The sequence below is a fragment of the Dipodomys merriami genome, unplaced genomic scaffold, assembly GCF_024711535.1.
Source record: "Dipodomys merriami isolate MVZ:Mamm:240054 unplaced genomic scaffold, mDipMer1.0.p SCAF_55, whole genome shotgun sequence".
Classification (NCBI taxonomy): Eukaryota; Metazoa; Chordata; class Mammalia; order Rodentia; family Heteromyidae; genus Dipodomys; species Dipodomys merriami.
Window position 1 is genome coordinate 9,071,235 of NW_027206124.1, and position 23,079 is coordinate 9,094,313.

The following is a 23,079-nucleotide window of genomic DNA, read 5'->3' on the forward strand; positions in this document are numbered from 1 at the left end:
TCTCTTGTGCCTGTGTGCACCAAGCTAGTCCTGGGACTTGACTTCAGGGTCTGCAGATTACCCTTGAGCTTTTCTGCTTGAGGTGGGCACTCTACACTGGAGCCATAGTACCACTTCTGGCTTTTTCCTGGTTGCTTGGAGCTGAGTCTCACAGACTTTCCTCGAACAGTGGCTCCTCAGATCCAGCCTCCAGAGTAGATAGGATTACAGGCTTGAGTCACAGGCACCTGGCTTTTTCCTCCTTTTCATTCATGGGCCTTTCCCAGGCCAAGGAGGATTCCTGCATTGGGACAGCAGGAGTTCAGGCATACAGAAGAAAGGTGCTTGGGGAGAGGGCCCGGTAGGTGCCAAGGGCTGAGGGGCAGAGAGGATAGCCTCTCCAGTGGGCACTGGGAGGGAGGAGGAGGAAAGGCTTCCTGGAAGGGCAGGGTTCCCATTTCCTTGCCCAAGTCAAGTTGTACTTGGCTACAGTTCCAAAGACCCTGAGGCAGCTACCACTGGGCACTGTCTTTAGCTCTTAGGTAGAGACAGCATGCTTTGAAAATGCTAGAATAACTAAGTACTCACTTGATTTACTGCCCCAGATGAAAGAAACCCACAGCAGTGTATTGGGAAAGGAGCTCATATATTTATTTTAATCCCAGGAAGTTTCCCAGGCTTGAACACAATGCAGAGATCTCATAGGTTTAATGGTCTTCCCTCCACCCTTGATAACCAGTTCACTCCCCACCCAGAGCCAGCAAGAACAGAAAGAACTTGAAAAACATCTTTGCTCAGAGTCCATACCCCCCCCACCCCCACACACCCTCAAGACTGAGGGCCGCAGGACAGAACTACTGGACTTGGGAGGGAACAGCGGGCCCCACTGGGCGTAGAGATGCCCAGGGGGAAGAAGGAGACAGACACAGGCAGCTTTTGAGTTTAATCCAAGTTGCAGCATATGGTCAGCACTCTGGTTTCCCTAAAAGAGTAGCCCTGAGTTCAGTCTTCATATTCACGTGTATGATTAGAATCAGAAAGGAAGCCATCTCCCCCAGACCTTGATCCCGTACTCATACCATGTGCCTTTGAAAAGAAGAAACAAGAGCCAGGCTCCAGGGGCTCATTGCTGGACTCAAAGCTACTCACAAGGCCAAGATCTGAGGACTGTGGTTTGAAGCCAGCCGGAGCAAAAAGTCTCATTAAGGCCTTGATCTCCAATTAACTAGCAAAAAGCTAGAAGTAGAGGTGTGTCTCAAGTGCCAGAGCACCACACGTGAGTGAAAAAGCCTGGCCCCTGAGTTCAAGCCCCACTACCAACACACACACACACACATACACACACACATACACACACACTCTCTCTCTCTCTCTCTCTCTCTCTCTCTCTCTCTCTCTCTCTCTCTTAAATCACACCGCTCAAGCTCCCAGAGAGACCCACAATGTCCTCTAGAGAGAGCAGGAACCTTCTGGAAAATGGTGAAGGTAGCAGGCAGGGGCTGAGGTAAAAGGCAGAAAGGTAAGGTCACTTGGGGAAAGGATAGAGGGCTATGGAGCCCATGTGCCCACCAGTATCCTCCCTCCCCTCTGAGACCACAGGCCCCTGTGGAATACAAGACAAAATGGCAGGGGTTGTCCTCTGCCTGCTGGGTAAGGGGCAGCCAGGTGGGGGAGCTTCCTGTAGGGGCTCCCCAGCTAAGCCAGCCACCTGGGCCCTGCCTTCCATCCCTTGACCACCCAGGAAATGAGGTGCGCCAGTAGGAGGACAGTTGAAAGGCAATTGCAAATAACAATCAGAAACCCCAGTTGCTTCTAGAGCCTCAAAAATGCACATGAACCTTGGGCAAGGCCTGGGCGGAATTTCAGAATCCTATTTTGAATTAATTGAAGGTGAACTTTACCCGCTAACAACCCTAGCAAGGAGCACCAGCTATCTTCTAGCCCTAATCCAGCCGAAGCAGAAGGAATGCTGGGAAGGCCATGGACCAGCCCTGGCCTGGGTCACGGCATGAGGTGGACGGCCTTTGCCTTGCGGATGAGTCTCTCAGTCAGTGGCGAGTTGGGCTTCAGGGCATCACGCTCCATCAGAAGACTCCTAAGGAAACACACAGAGGCTCTGTTATGGAACCTTCCAGAACAATATGGGGGCACTTCTAGCAGGAGGTTTCACGTGGTCCTGTCCACCTTGGGGACCCAGTGCCTCTAGGTCTTGTAGCTTATCCACCTGCCACAGCCCCATACTGAAGACAAGAAGGATGAGGCTGGGTACTGGGGACCACACCTGTAATCTTAGCTCTTCAGGAGGCTGGGATGTGAGCATCAAGTTCAAAGCTGCTCAACAGACAATCTGAGACCCATACCTCCAATTAACCAGCAAAAAGCCATAAGTGAAGTGTGGCTCAAGCAGTAAAGGTCCCGCCTTGAGTGGAAAGTGAGAGGAGGAGGCCCAGAGCTCGAGCCCCAGTACCAGCACACAGAAAACAAAAAAGGGACAGGAGATGCAGTTGGGGGCAGAAAGGGACACTGCTGTGGTGCAAGAACGTGGCAGAAGAGCAGGGACCTCACACCTGAAGACAGGCTGTGGGAGACTTTGGCCTGCATGCTGGTGCCTCTTCCCACACCCACGTCCCCCACGAGGTGCTACTGCCAGGAGTTGGAGTCCTGGAGAAGTGGTTAGGTCCCCAGGGTGGGGCTCTTGCCATGGGATGAGTGCCCTGTAAGGATTTGCTTTGAGTGCTCCCAGCACAATGACACAGCAAGAAAGTGGCTGTCTGCAAGCCAAGAGAAGAGAATCTTCACCAGAGACCCAACCCTGCTTGCCATCCCTGACATTGCAGCCTCCCCGACTGGGAGACAATCCTTGTCAGCTAAACCACTCTGTGGAGGGGAGGCAGGCGGGTGGAGGGAAGGGGGGGTTGTTGAGGACCTGGAAGAGCAAGATATGTTTGGCCATCCCTATAACTCAGCTGAATGAAAATGGAAAGTGGGCTGGGAGGCAGGCCTTTGGGCTCTAGGTGGAGGCTGGCTGGCCTCTTTAGGTCCAGCTGAGCTTGCTGACAAAGAACAAGCAAATTCTCCTTTCATCATGTCTTTTCACCATGCAAATCCAGGGGCTGTGGAGCCTGGGGCACTCCCACAGGGCAGCCATGTCCTGGGACCCCTCCCATGCCCAGCGGTAGGAGGGGCAGGTGCTCACCGGGCCACATTCTTGTTTGCCCTGGATGTGCAGTTGAGGGCTGCATGAATCACTAACTGGTTGAAGACGTCTCTCTGCAATGGCAGGAAGGCAAGTTAGGCACAGGTACGGTGGGTGAGACGCCGGCTCCACAGCAGCCCAGGGCACCGCTGGCGTACACCTCGGGGGGAGGGGGGGAGAGACACCCATCTCCTGGGCACAGACGTCACAGGGCACACAATGGCCTGGCTCACCTGGGCGTTGCTGCCGCCAATCTCAACGATGCGGTAGCGGATAGGCAGCAGCAGCTCCAGGGCGCGGTCCGGGTTCCCGTTCTCAGTCTCCACCAGGGCCTGGCACAGAGGCAGCCCCACATCTCGGGCCAGCAAGTGCTGGTAGTTCTCCCCTGGGGCCCTGTCACCAAGACACAGCCTCAGCAGCCATCCCCAGGGCACGGGTCCGCCTAGCCCAGGGGACCGGGGGTGGGGCCCTTTCACAGCTCAGTAGTCAGTGGATAGACTCCCAGCCCAAGCAGGGAGAGGACGGGGCGCTTGAGCTCAGATCTGGGCTGAACATGTCCCATTCCTGGGGCACCTGGCCTACTGCAGCTTCCGCCTCACCTTTCTCTTCTGTGCAGTGGGCATGACAGAGGTCTAGATTGCACAGAAGCAGGCAGAGGCCTGGCAGGGCAAGTTGGCTCCCACAATCATCAGGAGGAGGTAGCCATGGCAGCCCTGCCTTCCCTGGCCGCCCCCACCATCGCTGAACAGCTACTTCCAGGGACACACATCTGGGGGTGGCCAGCTGGGAGCAGTCTTCCCTGGACATCACATCTCCCGCTCCAAGATCACCAGCGGCGCACCAGGTCCCCCAGAGGGCCTGGCAGCCAAGCATGGGCCTGGCACAGCCCCGACCCTTCCAGGGCCCAGGGACCACATACTCGCTGGCCTCCTTCAGGGTGCTCAGCAGCTCCTCCGTGGTCCGGCGGTCCCCAGCCCCCAGGGAGGACATCAGGATGTGTGCATCATTGAAGAGCAGAGCGTGGTCCCGGCTGTGTTTCTGGGTCACGAGCAGCACATCCTGCCACCGCCGGCCCACAGGCACCCCTGCGGACAAGGAAGAAGGCCGTGGGCACCCTGCCCTGGCCCCTCCAACTGCGGTCCCAGGAACACTCACAGCCAGATTCTGGGTTAGGAGGACTGTAGACTTTTAACATACGCTTGTTAATAAAAAGGAGTACGTGCAGAAAGGAAAATGTAAAAACCACTCAGGGTTATTACACTCTCTCTGACAAACCCAAAAAGCACTTTTAAACTTTTCCCAGTGACTACCACAAGTGTCACCACTGGTATATAACAGGTGCTCAGTGAGAATGAGTGGAGTTAATATGTGCATGTGCAGAATGACATGGTGAACCTGCATGGTATAACTAATACATCCTAAAGTCTGAGCAGCACAGGCGAGTAAAGCAGGCCCTGCTGGGGAGAGGCTCCTAGGAGCAGCAGGGAAGACCAATGCAGAGGGTGAATACGGTCCACTACTTTACATGTATGCCTGAAAATAGAACAATATACCCACTTGCAAGGGCTAGGCCGGTGGCTCATTCCTGTCATTCTAGCTACTCAAATGGCTGAGATCTGACCATCCTGGTTTGAAGCCAGCCCAGACAGACAAATCTGTGCGACTTGTCTGCAATGAATCAGCAAAATACCCAGAAGTGGAGGTGTGGCTTAAGTGGGAGAACTCCAGTCTTGAGCAAAAAAGCAAAGGAACAGTAGACAGGCCCTGGGTTGAAAGCCCAGGACAGTTGACATTGGTTAAGGAAGAGGGAGAGGGAGAGGGAGGGAGAGGGAGGGAGGGTTAATCACAGCACACTCTGGAGATGTCACAATGGAACCCCCTGATACAAGTCATGTGTGCTAATAAACAACATGTTTAAGTCAGCAGATGAATAACTCACATCCTTCCAGCTGGACGTGCAGGTCTCTCAAGCCTCCCCTTTGTACACAGAGGAAATAAGAGGCCCCTCGGCCCCGGTCTGGCCTCTCACACTTGAAGTCTAGTGACCCAGCCACTGGACAGGCCAGCAGAGCCCCGGAAAGTTCCGTGTGGCTCTGGACTCTGGCAGGGCTTCAGGGATGGTGGGGGTCAGCTTTCCCTCACTGTCCAATGTCTGTTCCCTGTGTCCTTCACCACGTGACCAGAGCCCAGGCTTGGCAGCCCCAGCCTTCCTTTACTCAGAGCAGTCTCTGGAAGGGGCAACAGGCTCTAGAAGACTCTTCACACTCTGGGTGGAAGCCAAACTCCTTGCCCACCCTCCCCCTGGGGCCCCTGCCCAGCCCTGGTCTTCCCGCTCCCCAGTGTTCTCCCCACTCCGCCCTCTGTGCTGCTGCCTCTCTGGCCTGTGGATGCGGGCAGTCTCCCTCTGTGTGACCATCCTCCCCACGCTGCCTGCCACACCCACTATCCGCCCACAGCTAGGAGACCTTCCCAGAACGTTCCAGAAACAACTCCCCGTCTTCTCCTGAGTCCCTGGAGTAGCAGGTGGGGCCTCCCTCCCCATGGGGTCCTGCTGACCCAGGGCCCAGACCTGCTTCCCGCTCAGCCTGGAGGCCTGGGGGGAGCCATCCGCCATTGCCGCGGTCAGCAGGAAGCCAAGGCGCCAGCACTGTGGCCAGCCTGAGAGGCAATCCCACGGGCTGGGAGACTCTCACCTCTCAGGCTGGAAGGAAAGGCAGCATCGGCCAGGTGGCCAGGGGCTTCTCTGCCCTGAAGACAGCTTGGGACCAGAGGTGCCACATCACAAGCAGAGGAGGGAACTAGAAGACCAAGCAGCAGCTGCCACAACAGACACCTGCTGCCAACTGGAAAACAGCTGTGTGGTTGGTATGCACAGGTTGCTCAGCGTGGCATGAGAAGCTCTCCCTTCCCTTCATTGTGTGTGTGTGCGGGGGTGAGGGTGGGGATGTGGGAAGGGAATCCTGGCAGGGGACATGGCTGTGACTACCTTCCATCTTAAGGCGGTAGAGCATGGAACAGTTGTCCACCACGTCCAACATCGTACCGCTTTTCTGAAGGCTGGGAAGGATCTAGAAGACAAGGGACAACAGAGGCCAGGCTCAAGGGCTGACCAATAAGACAGCTAGAGGACCAGCTAGCGTCAGCCCACGGGGGCCCTGAGCATAGCCTACACAGAGCAAATCTGCAGCTACAAGGCCGCTGCCACCACGGTCACCAACCATCAGGAATACCACCTCAGCACGGGCTGCGGGGCTCAGATGAGTGCTAGGCAGGCCTGAAGAAGGAGCCCACTGCACTGGGTACAGAGGGACAGGGCCAGACCTGCACTCCTTATTCCTCAGCCCTGGCGGGACACCTGTCTACCCCAGTCCTGTGTCTAGCATGGGCTTTCCTGAGCAGGTGACCTGATCTGCACCTCACAGAACATAGCCATTGCTGTCCTCATTTCCTCCTAACAGCCACTGGGCTCCAAAGATCACTTCAAGGAAACATTGTATTGGTCTCTAGTGTTCAGACTCGCAATCACAGGATCTTGGCAAAAACCAACCCTTCAAGGACTGGCGTCATGCCTTCCTCCCTGGCTGGGACAGTCTAGTGGCTCCAGGCGCTGAGTGAGCAAAGGCAGGATGAGCCATGAAGCACACAGAACCACCACACTTACATGGTTGTCGTAAATGGTCAGTGCAGCCTCATATTCACCCTGGAGACAAAGTTGTCATGATTAACACCTGGAAAGGCAATAGAGGACCACAGGACATGCCCAGAGACGCCCGCCACAGCCCTCCCACAGGCCCTGTCTCCCTCTCCCCTTCCTCACCCCCTGTCACCCACTACCTCCCACTGGGTGCCCCTCCCTGTGGCTTGAGCCTCCTTACAGGGCAAGGGCTGGGCTCAGAAGTAGCACAGTCACAGGACTGGGGAAATCAAACTCCTGCCCCGGCCCCCAGGAGACAGCAGAACCCACCCACGCTCTCTGAGGGGTCAAATCCCATGATGTCATCACACTCCCTGTTAGAAAATTTAATGCAGGCTGGAAGAACTCCAAAATCTGACACACACCCAAGTAAGTCCAGAGTCACAGTCAAAACACAGGTATACTCAAGAATGTATAAGGTTTGTTTTTTTTGTTTTTGTTTTTGTCTGTTGTGGGGCTGAACTCTGGCTCTGGGCCCTGTCCCTCAGCTCTTCAGCTTAAGGCTAGCACTCTACCACTTGAGCCACAGCACCACTTCCTGCTTTTTTCTGCTTATGTGGTGCTGAGGAATCGAACCCAGGGCCTCATTCATGTGAGGTAAGCACTCTACCTCTGAGCCTCCTTCCCAGCCCCAAGAAAGTATATAGTTTTTTTTTTTAAGTATATAATAGAGATGTGGCTCAAATGGTAGCACCAGCCGTGAAGGGGAAAAAAACAAAAGCCAAACAAGAGGATGTGGTCCAAAGTTAAAGCCCGCTCGCATTCCCATACACACACACTCTCTCTCTCTCTCTCTCTCTCTCTCTCTCTCTCAATGTACCCTGAGACTATGCGTATAAGGTACTCATGGGTTTCAAAATGGGTTTCATGTTTAGACTTGGGTCTCATCCCCCAGGTGAACATCATTGTGCTGTTGCAAATATGAATAAGTCTGAAACTGGTCCTGTCCCTAGCATCGTGGATAAGGGAGACTCATCCTGTGTGGGTATGTTTCCATTGCCTACACGCACTGTGCTGAGAATTTCCTCCTCGTCTTTTCCTCTCCATTTTCCCTACTGTACATTCACTGGCTCTCTGCTTCCTTCTAGACACTTCATCTCCTAATTCTGTCATGATGGTGACCCTCACCGAATCACGGCAGTTAAGGGGTCACCACACTTCTCCTCAGCCCTCGCCCCTACTGGGATGTTTCAATCTAGGGGAAGAAGAGCAAGCAGTGCACCCCGGCAGCAGAAAGGCACTTATCAGCAACTGTACACGCTGTGTGTGCAAGGGGTCCTGGTGGCTCAGCCAGTTTTTGCCTAGGACTCCATCTTGTGTACAAACACAAAATGTGGCTGTGGAGAGGAGCAGACGCTAGGAGTACTTCCTCTGCGTGCCTGCAGAGTAAGGCTCTCCTAAGAGATGGGAATCTTACCTTTTCAATGAAGTACAAAGCCCAGTGCCAGTAATTATGGCAGGCAAGCATGTCGGAGCTCTGTGGAAAGAATAAGAGAATTCAAGAAGTAAAAAGTGAGCAAAAAAAAAAAAAAAGAGAGAGACAATTCAAGAAGTATCTGAAGCTGGGCGCTGGTGACTCACGCCTGTAATCCTAGGTACTCAGGAGGCTGAGATCTGAGGATCGCGGTTCAAAGCCAGCCCGGGCAAGAGAGACCGTGAGACTCCTATCTCCAATAAACCACCATTAAACCGGAAGTGGCGCTGTAGCTCAAGTGGTGGAGCGCTTGCCTTGAGCTGAAGAGCTGAGGGACAGCGCCCAGGCCCAGAGTTCAAGCCCCACGACCGACAAAACAAAACAAAAAAAAACAAAAAACAAAAAAAAAGATGTATCTGAAGCCTGTAAATCCTAGCTACTCCGGAGGTGGAGATCTGAGGATGGCAGTTCAACGCCAGGAAAGAAAAAAAAAAATAAGCCAGGAAAGACTGAAATTCTGTGACACTCTTTAATTATCCAGCAAAAACCTGAAAACAAAGATATAGCTCAAGTGGTAGAGCACCAGTCTTGAGCACAGAAGATGAGGAACAAGCCCTAAGTACAAGCCCTCATTCTGGCAAAACAAAACAAAATATGGAGAAAGACAGGGGTCCTATCGTAGCCTGACAGTGCAGGAACTCAGCTCTCCAGGGTGCCCGGTGCTGGCACTGGTCTTAGCAATCTTCACACATGCCATATCAAGGGCAAACTGAGGCCTGGGGAGCAGGGCATGGCATTAACCCCACACTGGGAAGTGGCAGAGCCAGCGTGGCACGGCACAGAAGTCCCTTGGCAGCTCAAGCTCCATCTCCCAGCTCTCTCAGTGAACCGAAGGAAAAAAGTAAGATTCCAGACCTTTGTGCCTGCACCCACCCAACAGCTCCTTCTGCTGGAGGAAACTGTGCTGGTGCTGGAAAGGCCACAGAGCCAGGGGAGGAGGACTGACATTTGGAGGTCCTGTTACCCCTCTGCAGGCCGGCCCTCCAGAGGAGGCCATTCTAAATAGAGCTGCACAAGCCTCCACGCTGGCCTCTGCGAGAATATTCCAGGTGAGGGAAACTGCAGGTATGATTCAGTCAGGTGGCAGCACCTATGGCCTTGAGGAGGGACTGACGGTGCCACTCAGCCGTTTGTCTTGTTTTGTATCAGTACTGCCGCTTGAACTCAGGGCCTTGGCACTGTCCCTTAGCTTGTTTTTACTCTGCTAGGGCTCTACCACTTCACCCACAGCTCCACTTATGACTTTTTCCGGCTTAACTGAAGATAAGAGTCTCACAGACTTTCCTGTCTGGGCTGGTGTTGAACCTCGATCCTCAGATCTCAGCCTCCTGCGTAGCTTGGATTACAGGCATGAGCTACTGTTTCCTGCTTTGCCAAGCTCCTTTCACCTTTTCCTTTCAGGACCAAGTGTCTGGGGCCAACACAATTCTAGAGTTGCCTGCTAACTGTTGGCAGGTGTTTGGGGATCAAGGAGCTAGCTCTAGGGTTCCTTTGGCCTGTCAGAGATGTGTCCCAGCCACACCCAATTCCCTGAGAATTAAGTGAAACCTGCAGTTCTGTCCAGAAATCTTTGCTTGACTTGACGTCAGCCTGCGGTGTCTGGGCACACCCCTAGCAGGAGCCATACCTTCCACTGAGCCTCAGAGCCCCCCATGAACTCCAGCCCGTCCTTGACGGCCCCTCTCATCTCGTAGATGTGAGCCATGGTATGCACCGACCACGCATCTGAAGGGTTGATCGACAAAGCCTGTGTGGGGAGTTCAGAGGGCAAGAAAACGTGCATTAGTCAGGCTGCCTGAGCCAGGTGCAGGGGTCCAGGCTGGGCCGCCTCACCGGGACCTGGGCTAGGGTCAGAATGAATTACAGTTCTACCAACCAACCCCAGGTTCCGGGTGCCTGGGGCCCGCTGGCCCGCAATACCAACCACAGGTGCTACTCAGGAGGAACTCACAGCCTCTTTTCCAGGTAAGGAAACTGAGGCTCAGGGAGGCTGACTTGTTAGGGCTTTTAAAAGCTGGGGCTCAGCAATGATGCCCCACTTCACTCCGAATGCTGCATCACTTGCAACGTGCCATCCTGCCTCTCGGAACCTCAGTTTCCCCATGGCAAAAGGGCCACTGATTCTGTCTTCTCCTATGGTTGAGCACAGGCTAGGCTGTGGGTGCTCTAGCCTCATGGCTACCTCTTCCACTGACATTCACATGGCTGTAGGAGGCTGTCTGGGCTCCGGCAGAACATTTTCTGTCACAATGGCTGTTGGACATAAGCACCACCATTTTAAGAGTAGCCACCAATTTAGGAGACGCTGTTTCGGTTAAGCCATATCCTGTAATAAGAATTGTATCTGAATGCTGGTGTGCATCTGATCATATAAAATTTATCAAAATGAACTTTAGGAAAGAGAAACAAGAGGTCTTTGTTTGGTTTTGTTTTTCTTTTCGTCTTGTTTATCCATCTTCGGGAGGGTAAGGGGAGGCAGAGGGATGGAGGGACAAAGGTGAGCAAACGCAGGAGCTCACTCTACACTATGTGGACAATGGTCTTTAAAACTTGTGGGTGGAGACAGGAGGGAAAAACTGAGAGACACAAAGAAGTGACAGAGTCCACAAGAAAATGTACTCATTACCCGACTTACGTAACCCCTCTGAACATAGTCTTTGCAATAATAAAAGAGTACTTTCTACTTGTGTTATATAACTGTAACCCAACTACACATTACCTTTACAATAACAATAAAAACATCTTTTTAAAAAGGATTTTATTCTCAGGGCTGAAGATTAGGGCTCTAATGGAAAAGTGCCAGCTGAGTACAAATTCCTTTTCTGACAAGTCCCTGCATCCAAGCATTGGTTAATTGCTCATATAAACTTGTAATCCTTTTCTAATTAGCCAATTGTGCAAGATGTTGAACCTAAGTATGACCAGACAGAACAAAGCACAGTAATGCATTAGGAACAAAACTTGGGTAGACTGCCCACTCAGTTTGCTTGCATATTTATTTTCTTATTCGAGCATGTCCTTTATGCAAAGTAATCTTTGTTTTCATGAGTTCCTTTCAATTGGTATCCTTTTTTTTTTTTTTCTGGCCTCATGGGGCATGAACTCTGGGCCTGGGCACTGTCCCTCAGTTCTTCAGCTCAAGGCTAGCGCTATGCCACTTGAGCCATAGCTCCACTTCCAGCTTTTTCTGCTTATGTGGTGCTGAGGAATCAAACCCAGGCCTCATGCATGCAAGGAAAGCGCTCTCCCACTGACCCACCTTCCCAGCCCCCAGTTGGTAACCTTATTCCTCCATGACACCCCTCTATCCTAAGATACTTCCAACCATTAGAACAGCGGCTCTAACACTACAGCTGTTCATGACCACAGCTGCTCACATGAACCCAGACAGCCACAGAGACCCACCAAGCCACCAGGACACCTGGAACCACACTCACCACCTGGTGGCATTGCTCACCTCGTTATTTGCCCAGCTGGTTTGCTGAGTGCCTGCTAAATGCCAGGCACAAGGCATCAGTGTCCCCCCACCAAATGATAGACGCCTTACATCTGCTGCCTCAGTTTCCTGCTCTCTGGGCAGGTGACACTAGAAACACCAAGCACCACTGTCCTCTGGCCACAGCCTCATACCTGCTCCAGGGATTGGGCAACAGGTCCACAGCAAGTCCTACCTTCCTGCTCTCCCCTCAGCCTTCACAAGCCTTCAGTGCTCATGGGACCCGGAGAAGAGAGCAGGCTCCCAAGGTACTCAAGACCTTGCAGGGACCCTGCAGGGTGCATTTGCTCAGCATGCTGTATTCACACGGGACAGACCCAAAGCACAACTGCCAGCCCTGCCATGGCTCTCACCCTCAGCTCCCTGGGAGAGGCCAAACTTCCTTCCTGGGCTTTGCTGGCTAGCCACACCATGCCTTTCCTGCCCCTGCCCTCCTTGGGCTGAGGTGCTGTGCTCACTCACGCCTGTGAGTGAGCCTCTGTAGCCAAGCAGGGCCCGGTGCTGCTGACCTCGCTCTGCCAGGCACGGTCCCAGCTTGGCCTTCTTGCCCAGTATGTGTCTGCAGAGTCCACATGGCATGGCAGGAGTGAGGGAGCTGGCTGGGCCATTCTACCTCTCTTGCTCATTCAGAGGCCTGAACTGACATTGATGAAAGCCCTCTGGGGGACCAGCCCCATCAGCTTGCCGTGACCCCGCCCCCCGAGCTTCTGCCAACCCTCAGGTGTGCAGATGGGTGCCACCCAACTAGAGAGCCCCACTGCAATGACCTCTAAGGGACAGTCCTGGAGCTCATTCCTGGGTCTTAGCTTTGTCATGCTAAGATGTCCAAGGAGTGCCTAGGTGGTCCCTGGCCCAACCCAGAGATAAAGCAAGACATCTTCATGTGATACTTGGGTGCAGACCCTGGATACTCAATGGGGAAGTTTTAGGCACCCTAGAGGGTGCCCAGGGCACCTTCCCAGAGAGCCAGGGCTTTATGCCAACTAGAGCAATGGCTGGGGAGAAAATCCCCAAGGTGCAGCTGGGGAGCTGGGGTCTTTTCCTATCAGCTTAAGACAGTTGCTAAGCCTAGTGGCCTAGGTGAGGATCTGCCCCACCTCTGGGCCAAAGTTCTGACCTGGCCTTTCCCTGGGCCTTGGTCCACTTCTCTAGGCAATAAGGAGCTTGGTGTCAAGTGAGCAGAAGGGGGTACATATAAAGTGCCAGTCCCAAGGCTGGCCCATGAACTAGGATGAGCCGGTATGAATGGCAGCCTCTCCCTGGACTTTAGCCTCCACTCCCACAGGATCAGAGGGAGGGGCTTCCAGAGCAGGTGCCACCTTGCTCCCAGGCCTGCCCCTGGCCCTCAGCCCAGGCATGTACGAGTGTCCACCTAGCTCCATGTCCAGTCAGCATGACCAGGAAGAGCCTAGTATGACCCTGGGCTCAGTGGGCAGTCTTAGCTGGCTTCCACTGGCTCCGCAATACTAGCAATGGAAGAGATCAAGGGGCAGGACGGCTGCTGCTCAGAAGAGGAACAATCCCCAGGTGTGGAATCACTCCTCGACCTCTGAACCTCTGCTACTATAAATGACATATGAAAAGGAAAAGTTCAAGGAAGAAGAAACAGGCTGTTACCACTTCCCCACCTACAGCATTCCCATCCTGGCAGTGCCCAGGGTGGTCTGGAGCCAGACAGGGCTGTCAGAAGCCCAGACCTGGGCAAAGGGTGGCACTAACATGCTCTGTGCCAACTGCCAACACTGTCCAAAGTGACAGGCACCTACACAAGGCCCACGTACCTCTTTCGCGAGTTTTTCTGCCTTATTGTAGAAGTTGGTTTCCATCAATCCAAAAGAATACATGCCTTTCACGTAGCTAAAAACAGAGAAAATGGCTCAAAAGGGTGAACTAGCAAACCAGGATGCTTTGCAAAAGGTCTGCTGAAGCCCTAGTTCCCGGGACCTCAGAAGAGACCACCTTTGCACAGATAATCAAGAGAAGATGGCTTGGGTCCTGATTGTCACCGCTTTACAGTTTGTGAGGCAGAAGGCCTCAACCCATATGTGGAGACGCAAAAGAATGGGGCAGTGAAGAGGGAGACAGAAATGGGAGACATTCAGCTACAAAGGAGGCCAGAACAGTCCAGCCCCCATCAGAACTGGAGCTAGCCAGGAAGGACACTCCTAGAGACTCTGGAGAAAACTTTGCCTTGCTGACATCCTGATAATGGCGGGTAGAATGGCTCATAAAATAGAGTACCGACCTAACAAGTGTGAGGCCATGCATTCAAATCCCATTTCTGGGGAGAGAGCAAGGGAGAGAACACTGAGCCGGTCATGGTGGTACACACTTATAATGTCAAGTACTCAGGAGGTGGAGGTAGGAGAATCACAGAGGACAGTCCCAGGCAAAACTACAAGACTCTAACTGAAAATCAAACTAGCAACAGGCCTGGGGGGTGGGGATCAAGGGGTAGAATGCTTGTCTGGCAAGCCGGGGCTCTGACGTCAATCCTGGTTACATGCGTGCGTCAGGTCATGTAATCTATTTTTCTAATGACTCTCACTTGGAGCCCTCAGAAGAGCTTCTGTTTCCCCGGTGGTGATGGGAGTGTGCAGAGACCAGCTGCTTTGCCAGCTGGGGTCCTGAAGGAAGCATGAGGAACTGTAAGGCCCTCAACCCTTGTAGGAGAGACATGAGTGCTAGTGATAAACCTTCACGTCAATGAACTTTGGGGAAAATGATCCCAGAGATACTTGTTACTGCAGCCCAAACTACTCTGTCCTGACTAACACATAAAACTATTACCTCATTCACAGGATAACATAAAGATGAAATAAGTGAGCTTCATAACTCCTAAGAACTAGGGGACTTGCACATTACTCTCACTATTTCTATGTCAGGGCCCAGTGAGTTGCTATGTTTTAAGGACCAATGAGAGATGAAGATGTGATTTCCACTGGCACATACTTGCTAAGGGGAATGTCAGATGTCCAGAAGGGGAAGACACGAGCAACAGAATCCCTCATCTGCTCCTGGTAGCCCAGATAAAAAAAGGCATCGTGGGCAAACTTCAGAGCCAACATATCTGTCGGATGGTCTTGGAGAATCTGTTCCCATAGGTCGCTGGCTTTGGGCATGTTCCTAGAAAGCAAGAGAAATTTCTCAGCCACACTGAGTAGGAAGCCCAGACACATGGGAAGCAGACAAGACGTCCAGTCTCAGTCTGCTCTGTAGCTGAACAGGCTCTGTGGGGGTCTTGCCTGCCATCTTGGAGGCTGAGGAGGCCAGCATGGGGGTGAAGTAGGTGATGATCTGGAAAGCAGTAACCACACTCTCAATACTGTTGCACCGACACTGACCATGCTCTGAGGCTCAAGGGTTGAAGGCTTGGCCACATAGCCTGTAGGGACACTGAGAGGTGGTAGAAACTTTAGGAAGTCCAGGGAGGAAGTTAGGTCATTGGGGGAGATGGGGAACCACTGAATGGGACACTGAGACCTCAGTCCCTTTCTGACTTTATTTCCTGACTGCCATGAGATGAGCAGTCTCCCCTGCTACACACTTGCCATAACACTCTGCCTGCATGCCGGCCCAAGAGCAATGGGACCATCAGACCATGGGTTGAAACCCTGGGCCAAGGCAGCTCTTGTGACCTTCTAACCGGATGATCACAGACACTTCATCATACTGATGGAAAGTCGTCCAACACAAAAGGTTGCCACTAAGAAAGATGCTGTCTTCTCCCTTCTAGATAGTTCTATAATGAGATTTAATTACTCTTATAATTGAAATAATGATCAGTTTAGCCAGGCATCAGTCACTCATGGCATATAATCCTTGCTGAGATCTGAGGTTCTCAATTTGAAGACAGCCGAGGATGAAAAGTCCAGCAGACTCCTATCTCTAATTAACCAGCAAAAAGCCAGAAATGGAGCTGCAGCTGGAGTGACAGAGTACTACACTCAACCAAATAACCTAAGGGACCATGCACAGATCCTGTGTTCAGGCCCTAATATCAGCATAAAAAAAAGAATCCCCAGTTTAATGGCATGGTGGCATATACCTATAATCTCAGCTAAAGGGGAGGCAAAGGTAAGAGCTCTAGGTCCAAGGCCAGGCCCAAGACTCTTACCACAAAAAAATGCACTTGAGGCATGACTTAGCTCCTAGAGGACTTGCCTAGCATGTTGAGTCCCTTTGTTTAAATACCAGCACTGCAAAAACAAATAAATGAATAACCAGCTTACAAATCAAATCTAGCAAGTCACTCTGAACAGGAATCCTAGCCAACAACCTCCTCCCTTGGCTCTCAGTGGGGTGGGGGCAGGGAAGGCACAGAGCAGCCAGGAATATGGTTTCCCATCAGATGACCTCAGGCGGTGGGATAATAATCATGCTCAGGCTACCTCCTCCCCAGAGCACCGAGACATCCTGTGACCCTCCCCCCCACAGCCTCGAGCATCAGCCCCCTGCCCAAGGAGGCCCCTCACCCCTTGGCAAGCGTCTCCACCGCAGCCACGTGCAGCTGTTCCCGGGGCGTCAGTGGCTGGGTCTTGGCAATCTCCACCATCTTCTTCACAGCCAGGTCCAGCTCTTTGTTTAGGTTCACGGAGGTTCCAGTGCCAAGGAGCACCAGGCCGTTGGATATGACATGGCCCATGGCTGGTGGAAAATTAGAAAAGAGCCTGTGACTCGGATGGCCTGGCCCCACATGGGAAATGGAGCAGGGTTATGGGCAAGTGGGCTGTGCGCTGGGCCTCTGCCTAAAGGCCCGAACTCACCCTGTTCGTTAACAGACAGCCATGGAAGAGCACTTCTAAGAAGCCAAGAATCTTCCTCACAGGGCGTTCTGGGGAGTGCCAATGCCTGACACCCCACACGAGCCAGGCCGGCTACCTGTGGCCACTCTAGCCAGTACACGGGCCATGAGGGGGCTTCAGTGGATTCTGCTCAGGGGACTGGCCCAAGAAGGGCTCAGAGCACAGATGCATGGCCCTGGCTGTGCCCCACGCTGACAGCGGGACTGGCATGGTTTGTGGCCCCCAGCAGTTTTGTGAGGAACACAAGCCCTAGCTGCACTCCCAGCCTCCACCTAGAGAGAAGCAGGGCATCCTGGCATGGGAAACTCAGTCACCAGCCTGGGCCAAGGACCAGGGATCCAACTGTAGTGCTAGGGCCGCCCCTCTGGCCCCACTTCTGCTCTGGGCTGCAGTACCGCTCAGACCTGAGCTTAGGCACTGGTGCTGGCTATGGCTGGGTCTGGCTGGCCCCACTTTTCTCCTCATGCTGACCTGGTCTCCTCATGCTGGTTGAGTTCCTGCTACTTTGTTCCCCTTACCATTCCTTCTCCCAGGCCTGGAACCTTACCCCACACTGGGGCCACTCACCTGGCTCCTGAATGCCCTGTGCTGACCTCTTCCAGCCCACCACACACAAGCCTGGTGTGTGTGCCAGGTTCTGCCATCTTACCCTGCCCTGGCAGCTGTCCCGGAGCTTCACTAGTCTCCTGACAAAGATGCAGAGCCATCTCATGTGTTCCAAGGGTCCAGGCTTTGAATTCAGACAGCCTTGGGGATGGGGATGTGTCTTCCTCTGACTTAACCTCAGTTTCCTCATCTGAGACACTGATTTTTGTGTAGCATTGATGGGAGTTATGAAAGAGTCTTTTCATAAGGCCTGGCAGCCTTACGGGAGCAGCCTTTACTCCCATGACATCTGTGTCACTGCCAGCCCCATGCTGTCACTCAACCCACCCTGCCCCACTCCCTTCCTCCCGTGCTCAGGTCAGAGAATGACAGAGGGTTTGGGTGTGTGAGCTGGGCTCCTCTACCAGAGCAAGCACCACTCACCGAAGGTTGGGTCTGCGGCTCTGAGCTTTGACAGGCAGCCCTCGATGCCACCAAGAGTCTCATCATTGGTCCACTTCACACACTGAAAGAAAAATGGTAAAGCAAACATGTCCGCATGGGCTTCTTAGAGGAACAAAAGCAGGCCTCTAACCCCAGATTTCTTGTGGTGGCTGATTTTTTAGGTTTGATGCTGAGGATCAAACCCAGGGCCTCATACAAGCTAGACACATGTGTTACAAATGAAGCCAAAAGAGGTCTACTTTCAAGACAGAGTGGGAAATGACTAGGTAGTTTCCTTCTATAGGGATCACACATATCACAAAGTTCATTCATCGTTAATCTCAGGGACAACAGGGTAGATTTTTAGAAGGGGCTAATTAGCGAGAGGAAGAACAGACTGTAATAAAATAAAATTGGCAGAAATTGTTTGTGGGTCAGAAAGCACAGGCTCTCGCTGCCTCAGGAGAACAGCGAGGAATGGAAACAACCTTAAGCCCATGTCCAATACTCAGCCAACCCCAAGAGGCTCACCTATGCATCTGAACTGCTCAAATGGACGTAATTTAACTGAGGAAATATCAAGGAGAAAATCTGAGCCCCGTATTTCTGGGACCTTTGGGGAATTTGGGGGTTGGGGAACACTGTAGGATAGGCAGCAAATAGCTTGTGGTAAACTTCATGACCATGCCTGCCACCAGACAGACACCCGAACTTTTAAGGCTGCTATGAGAGTCTCACCTTGGGTGTACTTGTCTCTGAGTCCATCCTTCGAGCTTGGATGGGTTTGTGTGTCTCACACATGCATAGCCTAGGGCTATGTTTCTCTCTGGGCCATTGAGTGCCTCTGGACTCTATCTCAAAGACTCAGTTGAAGCCAGGCACCAGTGGCTCATGCCTGTAACCCTAGGAGGCTAAGATCTGAGGATCACCATTCAAACCCAGCCCAGGCAGTGAGACTCTTATCTCCAACAAACCACTCAGAAAACCACTGTGGCCAACAAGGAGTCATGAGAGACCGGCTCTTTCCTCATGGGTGATCTATGCCTACCCGACTACTTGTTCAAAACCTTTAGACAGCTCCACAGTGCTTGCTCCCTCTCTGGTCCTCTTCATTACACGGTTACAAAGAGACACCAAGGCTCCAAGGTGGACCTACCTGAGCACATCACCATTTTGATGACTTGGTGTATTTGTTTCTAGTCTTGTGCTGGAGTTTGGTTGGCACTGAAGTGGTACTGGAGGGCTAGCCCTTCCAGCAGAGACTATACCTTCATCAGGGATTAATGTCTTCCTCTCCAGGCTGGGCTGGTTCTCTACAAAGTGGATCTGAACTGGACTCAGTGACTCAAGCCTGTAATTCTAGCGACTTAGGAGGCAGAAATGAGGTCAGCGCAGTTCTTGAAAATCTTAAGACCACTAGTATCCCATTAAGGTATTTTTGTGGGTGTGCCAGTCCTGAGGCTTGAACTCAGAACCTGGACACTGTCCCTAAGCTTTGGTACCCAAGGCTAATGCTCTACCATTTGAGCCCCAGCTCCAATTCTGGCCTTTTGGGGGTAGCTAATTGAGATTAAGAGTCTCACATACTTTCTTTCCCAGGCTGGCTTCAAACTGCAATCCTCAGATTTCAGTTTCCTGAATAGCTATGGTTATAGGCACAAGCTACTGATACATGGCTTCTGCATTAAGATTTTTAAAATGTTCCCTTTCAGTTATCTAACCCACAACTACACAGAATTCATGTTTGTTTGTTTGTTTATTGTCAGCCATGAGGCTTGACCTCAGGGCCTGGGTGCTGTTCCTGAGCTGTTTGGCTCAAGGCTAGCCCTCTACCATGTTGAGCCACAGCTCCACTCTGGTTTTCAGCTGTTTTACTGGAGATAAGAGTCTCAGGGACTTTCCTGCCCCAGCTGGCTTTTAACTGTGATCCTCAGATCTCAGCCTCCTGAGTACCTAGGATTAAAGGCCTGAGCCACCAGTGGCCAGCTTAGCCTCTGGATTTTTAACAAGATCCAGGGAAAACAGGTGTGATGGTAATGCCTATAATCCCAGCACTGGGGAGGCAGAGACAGGAGCATTTCATGTTCAAGGCCAGCCTGGGCTACAGAGTGATATCCTGCCTCAAAACAGAAACAAAAAAAGATCCAGGAGGTTAGTGTAGAGTCAAAGACCCCACAGTTTATGGCAGAACAGAACACTGACTGGCAATAAACGGAATACTATGCACAAGCCAGAAGACTGCACCCGGGAGCAATGGAGAAGGACCCGGGGCACTCCACAGTCACCAATAAGGTACAGGCAGGGGAAATGGAACTTATGTGAAACACAAACTAGACAAATTTGCTCAGCAAGGACAAACTGGGCTAGCTAGATATGCCCAAGGCCAGCCTGATGGCATTTCATCCGTCTTTTTTAGCTTTTTGCGGCAGATCTAGCTGGTACCCGTGGTCTCACATTGCACAGAAAATCCAGCTTTTGCTTTCCACCTGTGAATTTCCACCCAGGCACACTCTGGCTTTGCCTCCAACTCACTGGACCTTCAACTCATTTCACTAGGTGTCAAGCTAACTGGATGGACCTTCTTCCTGAGACCCCTCCTGGAAGTAGGGGAACCTTCACAGGTGCAAAGCAGCTAAAGCAGGCATATTCACAGCATAGGCCCCAGGACGGACTAGGGCCTTACTAGCAGAGCCCACATCTGACCCTCCACAGGCACCGTGGGACACCGTGCAGGCCCAGCATCCTCAGCAAAGTCCATGGGGGCTGTTTGCTCACACTCGCCACCTCAGAAAGAGGGCGAGCACACAGGCGCTCTGTGCCAGGTGCCAGGAAGGCCATGTGCCAGGAAGGCCATGCTACTTTCCTGTGGTTTTACAACCTCTAGGTCAACGCGTTGGCTTTTACTCCAGTTACAGCTTCCCCCACCCCCAAGCCCCAGATACCTTCCTGGGAGGGCCCACAGCCTCCCTCTGCACACATACCTGGGTCAGGGTGGCATCAAACAGCTTGCAGGCTTCGTTGCTTGAAGTGCTGAGGGGAAGCCCAGCATCCTTCCATGCCTACACACACAAGAAAGGGTGGATACATGGCCTTACTCCCAGGACCACCCAATTTAAACACATGTCATCTGTTCCATGTGGGTGGCTCATGCCTGTAATCCTAGCTATTCAGGAGGTTGAGATCTGAGGATGGAAGCCAGTCCTTTCAGGAAAGTCTGTAAGACTCTTTTCTCCAATTAGCTACCAATAACCAGAAATGCAACTGTGGCTCAAGCAGGAAAGTACCAGCCTTGAAGGGGGAAAAGCTAAGGAAGAGGCCCTGACCCTGAGTCCCAAGCCCAAGTTCTAGTACACACACACACACACACACACACACACACACACACACACACACACACACACACACACACACACACACTCCATTCCAAACATGCATTACAGCTCTCAAAATCTGAAATCAGATCTCAGAGCAGAGTAGAACACATTGAGCTGATTGAGCTGAGCCCAATGGGTCAGATCTTGATCCAAATCTCCAGCAGCCTCTAAACAGCTTTGTGCCCTCCAGAGAGGTCCTCCCTCTCAGACTGCTGGTTGGGCCCTCTGGAAAAGGTTCAAGAGGACCTATAGACAACCAATTCAAGTGTTGGCAGGGTAACAGCCAGTGACAGGGGTCTCTGATTACCAGGAGTGGATTTCTACCACCTCCCCCCCCCCCCAGTCTAACAAATGCAAGTGGTGGAGAGTAGGCTTTCTGCCTGGCAGGGAAGAGATGCAAACACGTGCCAGTCACCAACCAACCCTTTCCTTTCTCCACTTAAGGGGGAGGCTTTAGACCTCCAAGCTCACTCACTGGAAAGAGTCTATGGGGCTGCCCTTGGTGCCAGCCAGATGCCCAGTCCCCTGAGCAGAGGAAATAAATGCACTGTACTCCCGGTCAGTAGCAAAAGGGCTGCCCCTTCTAGGCTTGGGCATTAGTTGACCAAGGGTGACTCGCCTCACCTCTCTGGCCTTCACCTTCCCATCTGCAAAATGTTTTCACAGCCTCTCCCACTTCTCACACGGAGTCGGACAAGTCGACATGGGAGCCCTGACCCTGCTGCAGAGCCTGACTTTATTATTATTATTGTTGTTGTTGTTGTTATTCATTTGCCAGTTCTGGGGCCTGAACTCTGGGCCTGGGCACTGTCCCTCAGCTCTTCAGCTCAAGGCGAGCACTCTACCACTTGAGCCACAGCGCCAGTTCCGGCTTTTTCTGCTTGGGCGGTGCTGAGGAATCGAACCCAGGGCCCCGGTGCGAAGCAAGCGCTGTAACCCGGGGCCACCTGCCCAGGCCGCGGGCGGCCCCTCAGTGGACGTCTGCGCAGGGCGGATGGTAGAATCCGTGTGTTGGGACACGGCGCTGTGTGAGCTGACACCAGACCCCGGAGGCTCTCGGGCTGCGGGGGCTGCAAGGAGCCGCCCCGGGCCCTGGCCCCGGCCCCGGCCCGCCCGCTGCCGGCCCGCCCAGCCCGGTGAGCGGCTTCTCCGTGGGCTGCCGCCCGGGCTGCGCGGAGCTGCCCCCGGCCCCGGCCCCAGCCCCCGGCCCCGGCCCCAGCCCCCGGGCTCCGGCCCCAGCCCCCCGGCCCCGCCCCAGCCCCCGGCCCCGGCCCCAGCCCCCGGGCTCCGGCCCCAGCCCCCCGGCCCCGGCCCCAGCCCCAGCCCCCGGCCCCGTGAGCGGCTTCTCCGAGGGCTGCCGCCCGGGGCTGCGCGGAGCTGCCCCCGGCCCCGGCCCCGGCCCCCGCCCCGGCCCGCCCGGCCCCGTGAGCGGCTTCTCCGAGGGCTGCCGCCCGGGGCTGCGCGGGCGTCGCAGCTTCTCCTCCGCGGGGTCCGCAGTCCCCGCCCGCCCGGCCGCGGCTGCTCTGCCCTGCCTGCGTCAGGTCTACGGCGTCGGGCCACCCGGGGGCAGGCGGGCGGGCAGCCGGGACCGCCTCCGCGTACCTGACAGTCTCGCAGCGGCGCAGTGACGGCCATGTCTACCGCGGCCGGCTCCAGAGGGTCGGGGATCGCAGCGAAGCCGGCGGGCAGGGGCGGGGGGCGGGGCCGGCCAAGGGGGCGGGGCCCTGGCTGACCGGGGGCGGGGCATGGCGCGAGGCGGGGCTCCAGGACGGGAGGGCGGGGCGTCGCCGGAGGCGGGCTCCGGGCAGATTGGCAGCCTGAGTCTCGCTAGCCTACCGACGGCTGTGGACCCCCAGGCGCTCGCCCGGGTAGCCAGCGCGCCCGACATCCCAGGCTGCCTGGGCACCAGGGCGGGGCCGCGGCTGTAAGCCAGAGCCCGCCCCGGCTGGAACGGACTCTAGGGCGAGCCTGAGGGTCTGGGTGCCTCCCCGGGAAGGTGGTCCCGGGGTCGCGGGGCTAGGGGTGAGCGCCC

The 23,079-nt window shown here is 53.8% G+C and overlaps 1 protein-coding gene across 1 annotated transcript; it reads right to left on the minus strand.

Moving 5' to 3' along the window:
- Window positions 1-606: 606 nt before the first annotated feature.
- On the minus strand, window positions 607-22,736 carry Ttc38 (tetratricopeptide repeat domain 38). Its single transcript, XM_069999829.1, has 14 exons — window positions 22,650-22,736; window positions 20,655-20,732; window positions 17,674-17,755; window positions 16,315-16,486; window positions 14,792-14,965; window positions 13,621-13,696; window positions 9,971-10,090; window positions 8,287-8,346; window positions 6,837-6,875; window positions 6,162-6,243; window positions 4,095-4,260; window positions 3,409-3,568; window positions 3,176-3,249; window positions 607-2,074 (listed from the first exon to the last, which is right to left on the minus strand). Exons 1-14 carry the CDS (start codon window positions 22,680-22,682, stop codon window positions 1,981-1,983), a joined length of 1,410 nt encoding a protein of 469 aa, XP_069855930.1. The 5' UTR covers window positions 22,683-22,736; the 3' UTR covers window positions 607-1,980.
- Window positions 22,737-23,079: the final 343 nt, after the last annotated feature.

Bases quoted from the DNA above. Each gene is read 5' to 3' on its own strand.
- Ttc38 (XM_069999829.1), bottom strand. From the start codon at position 22,682: ATGGCCGTCACTGCGCCGCTGCGAGACTGTCAG. The intron at 14,966-16,314 runs GTGAGGGGCCTC...CTTGCTTTCTAG, and splicing joins GTGGAGACGCTTGCCAAGGG to GAACATGCCCAAAGCCAGCG. The intron at 3,569-4,094 runs GTATGTGGTCCC...TCTTGGTGACAG, and splicing joins ACCCTGAAGGAGGCCAGCGA to GGCCCCAGGGGAGAACTACC.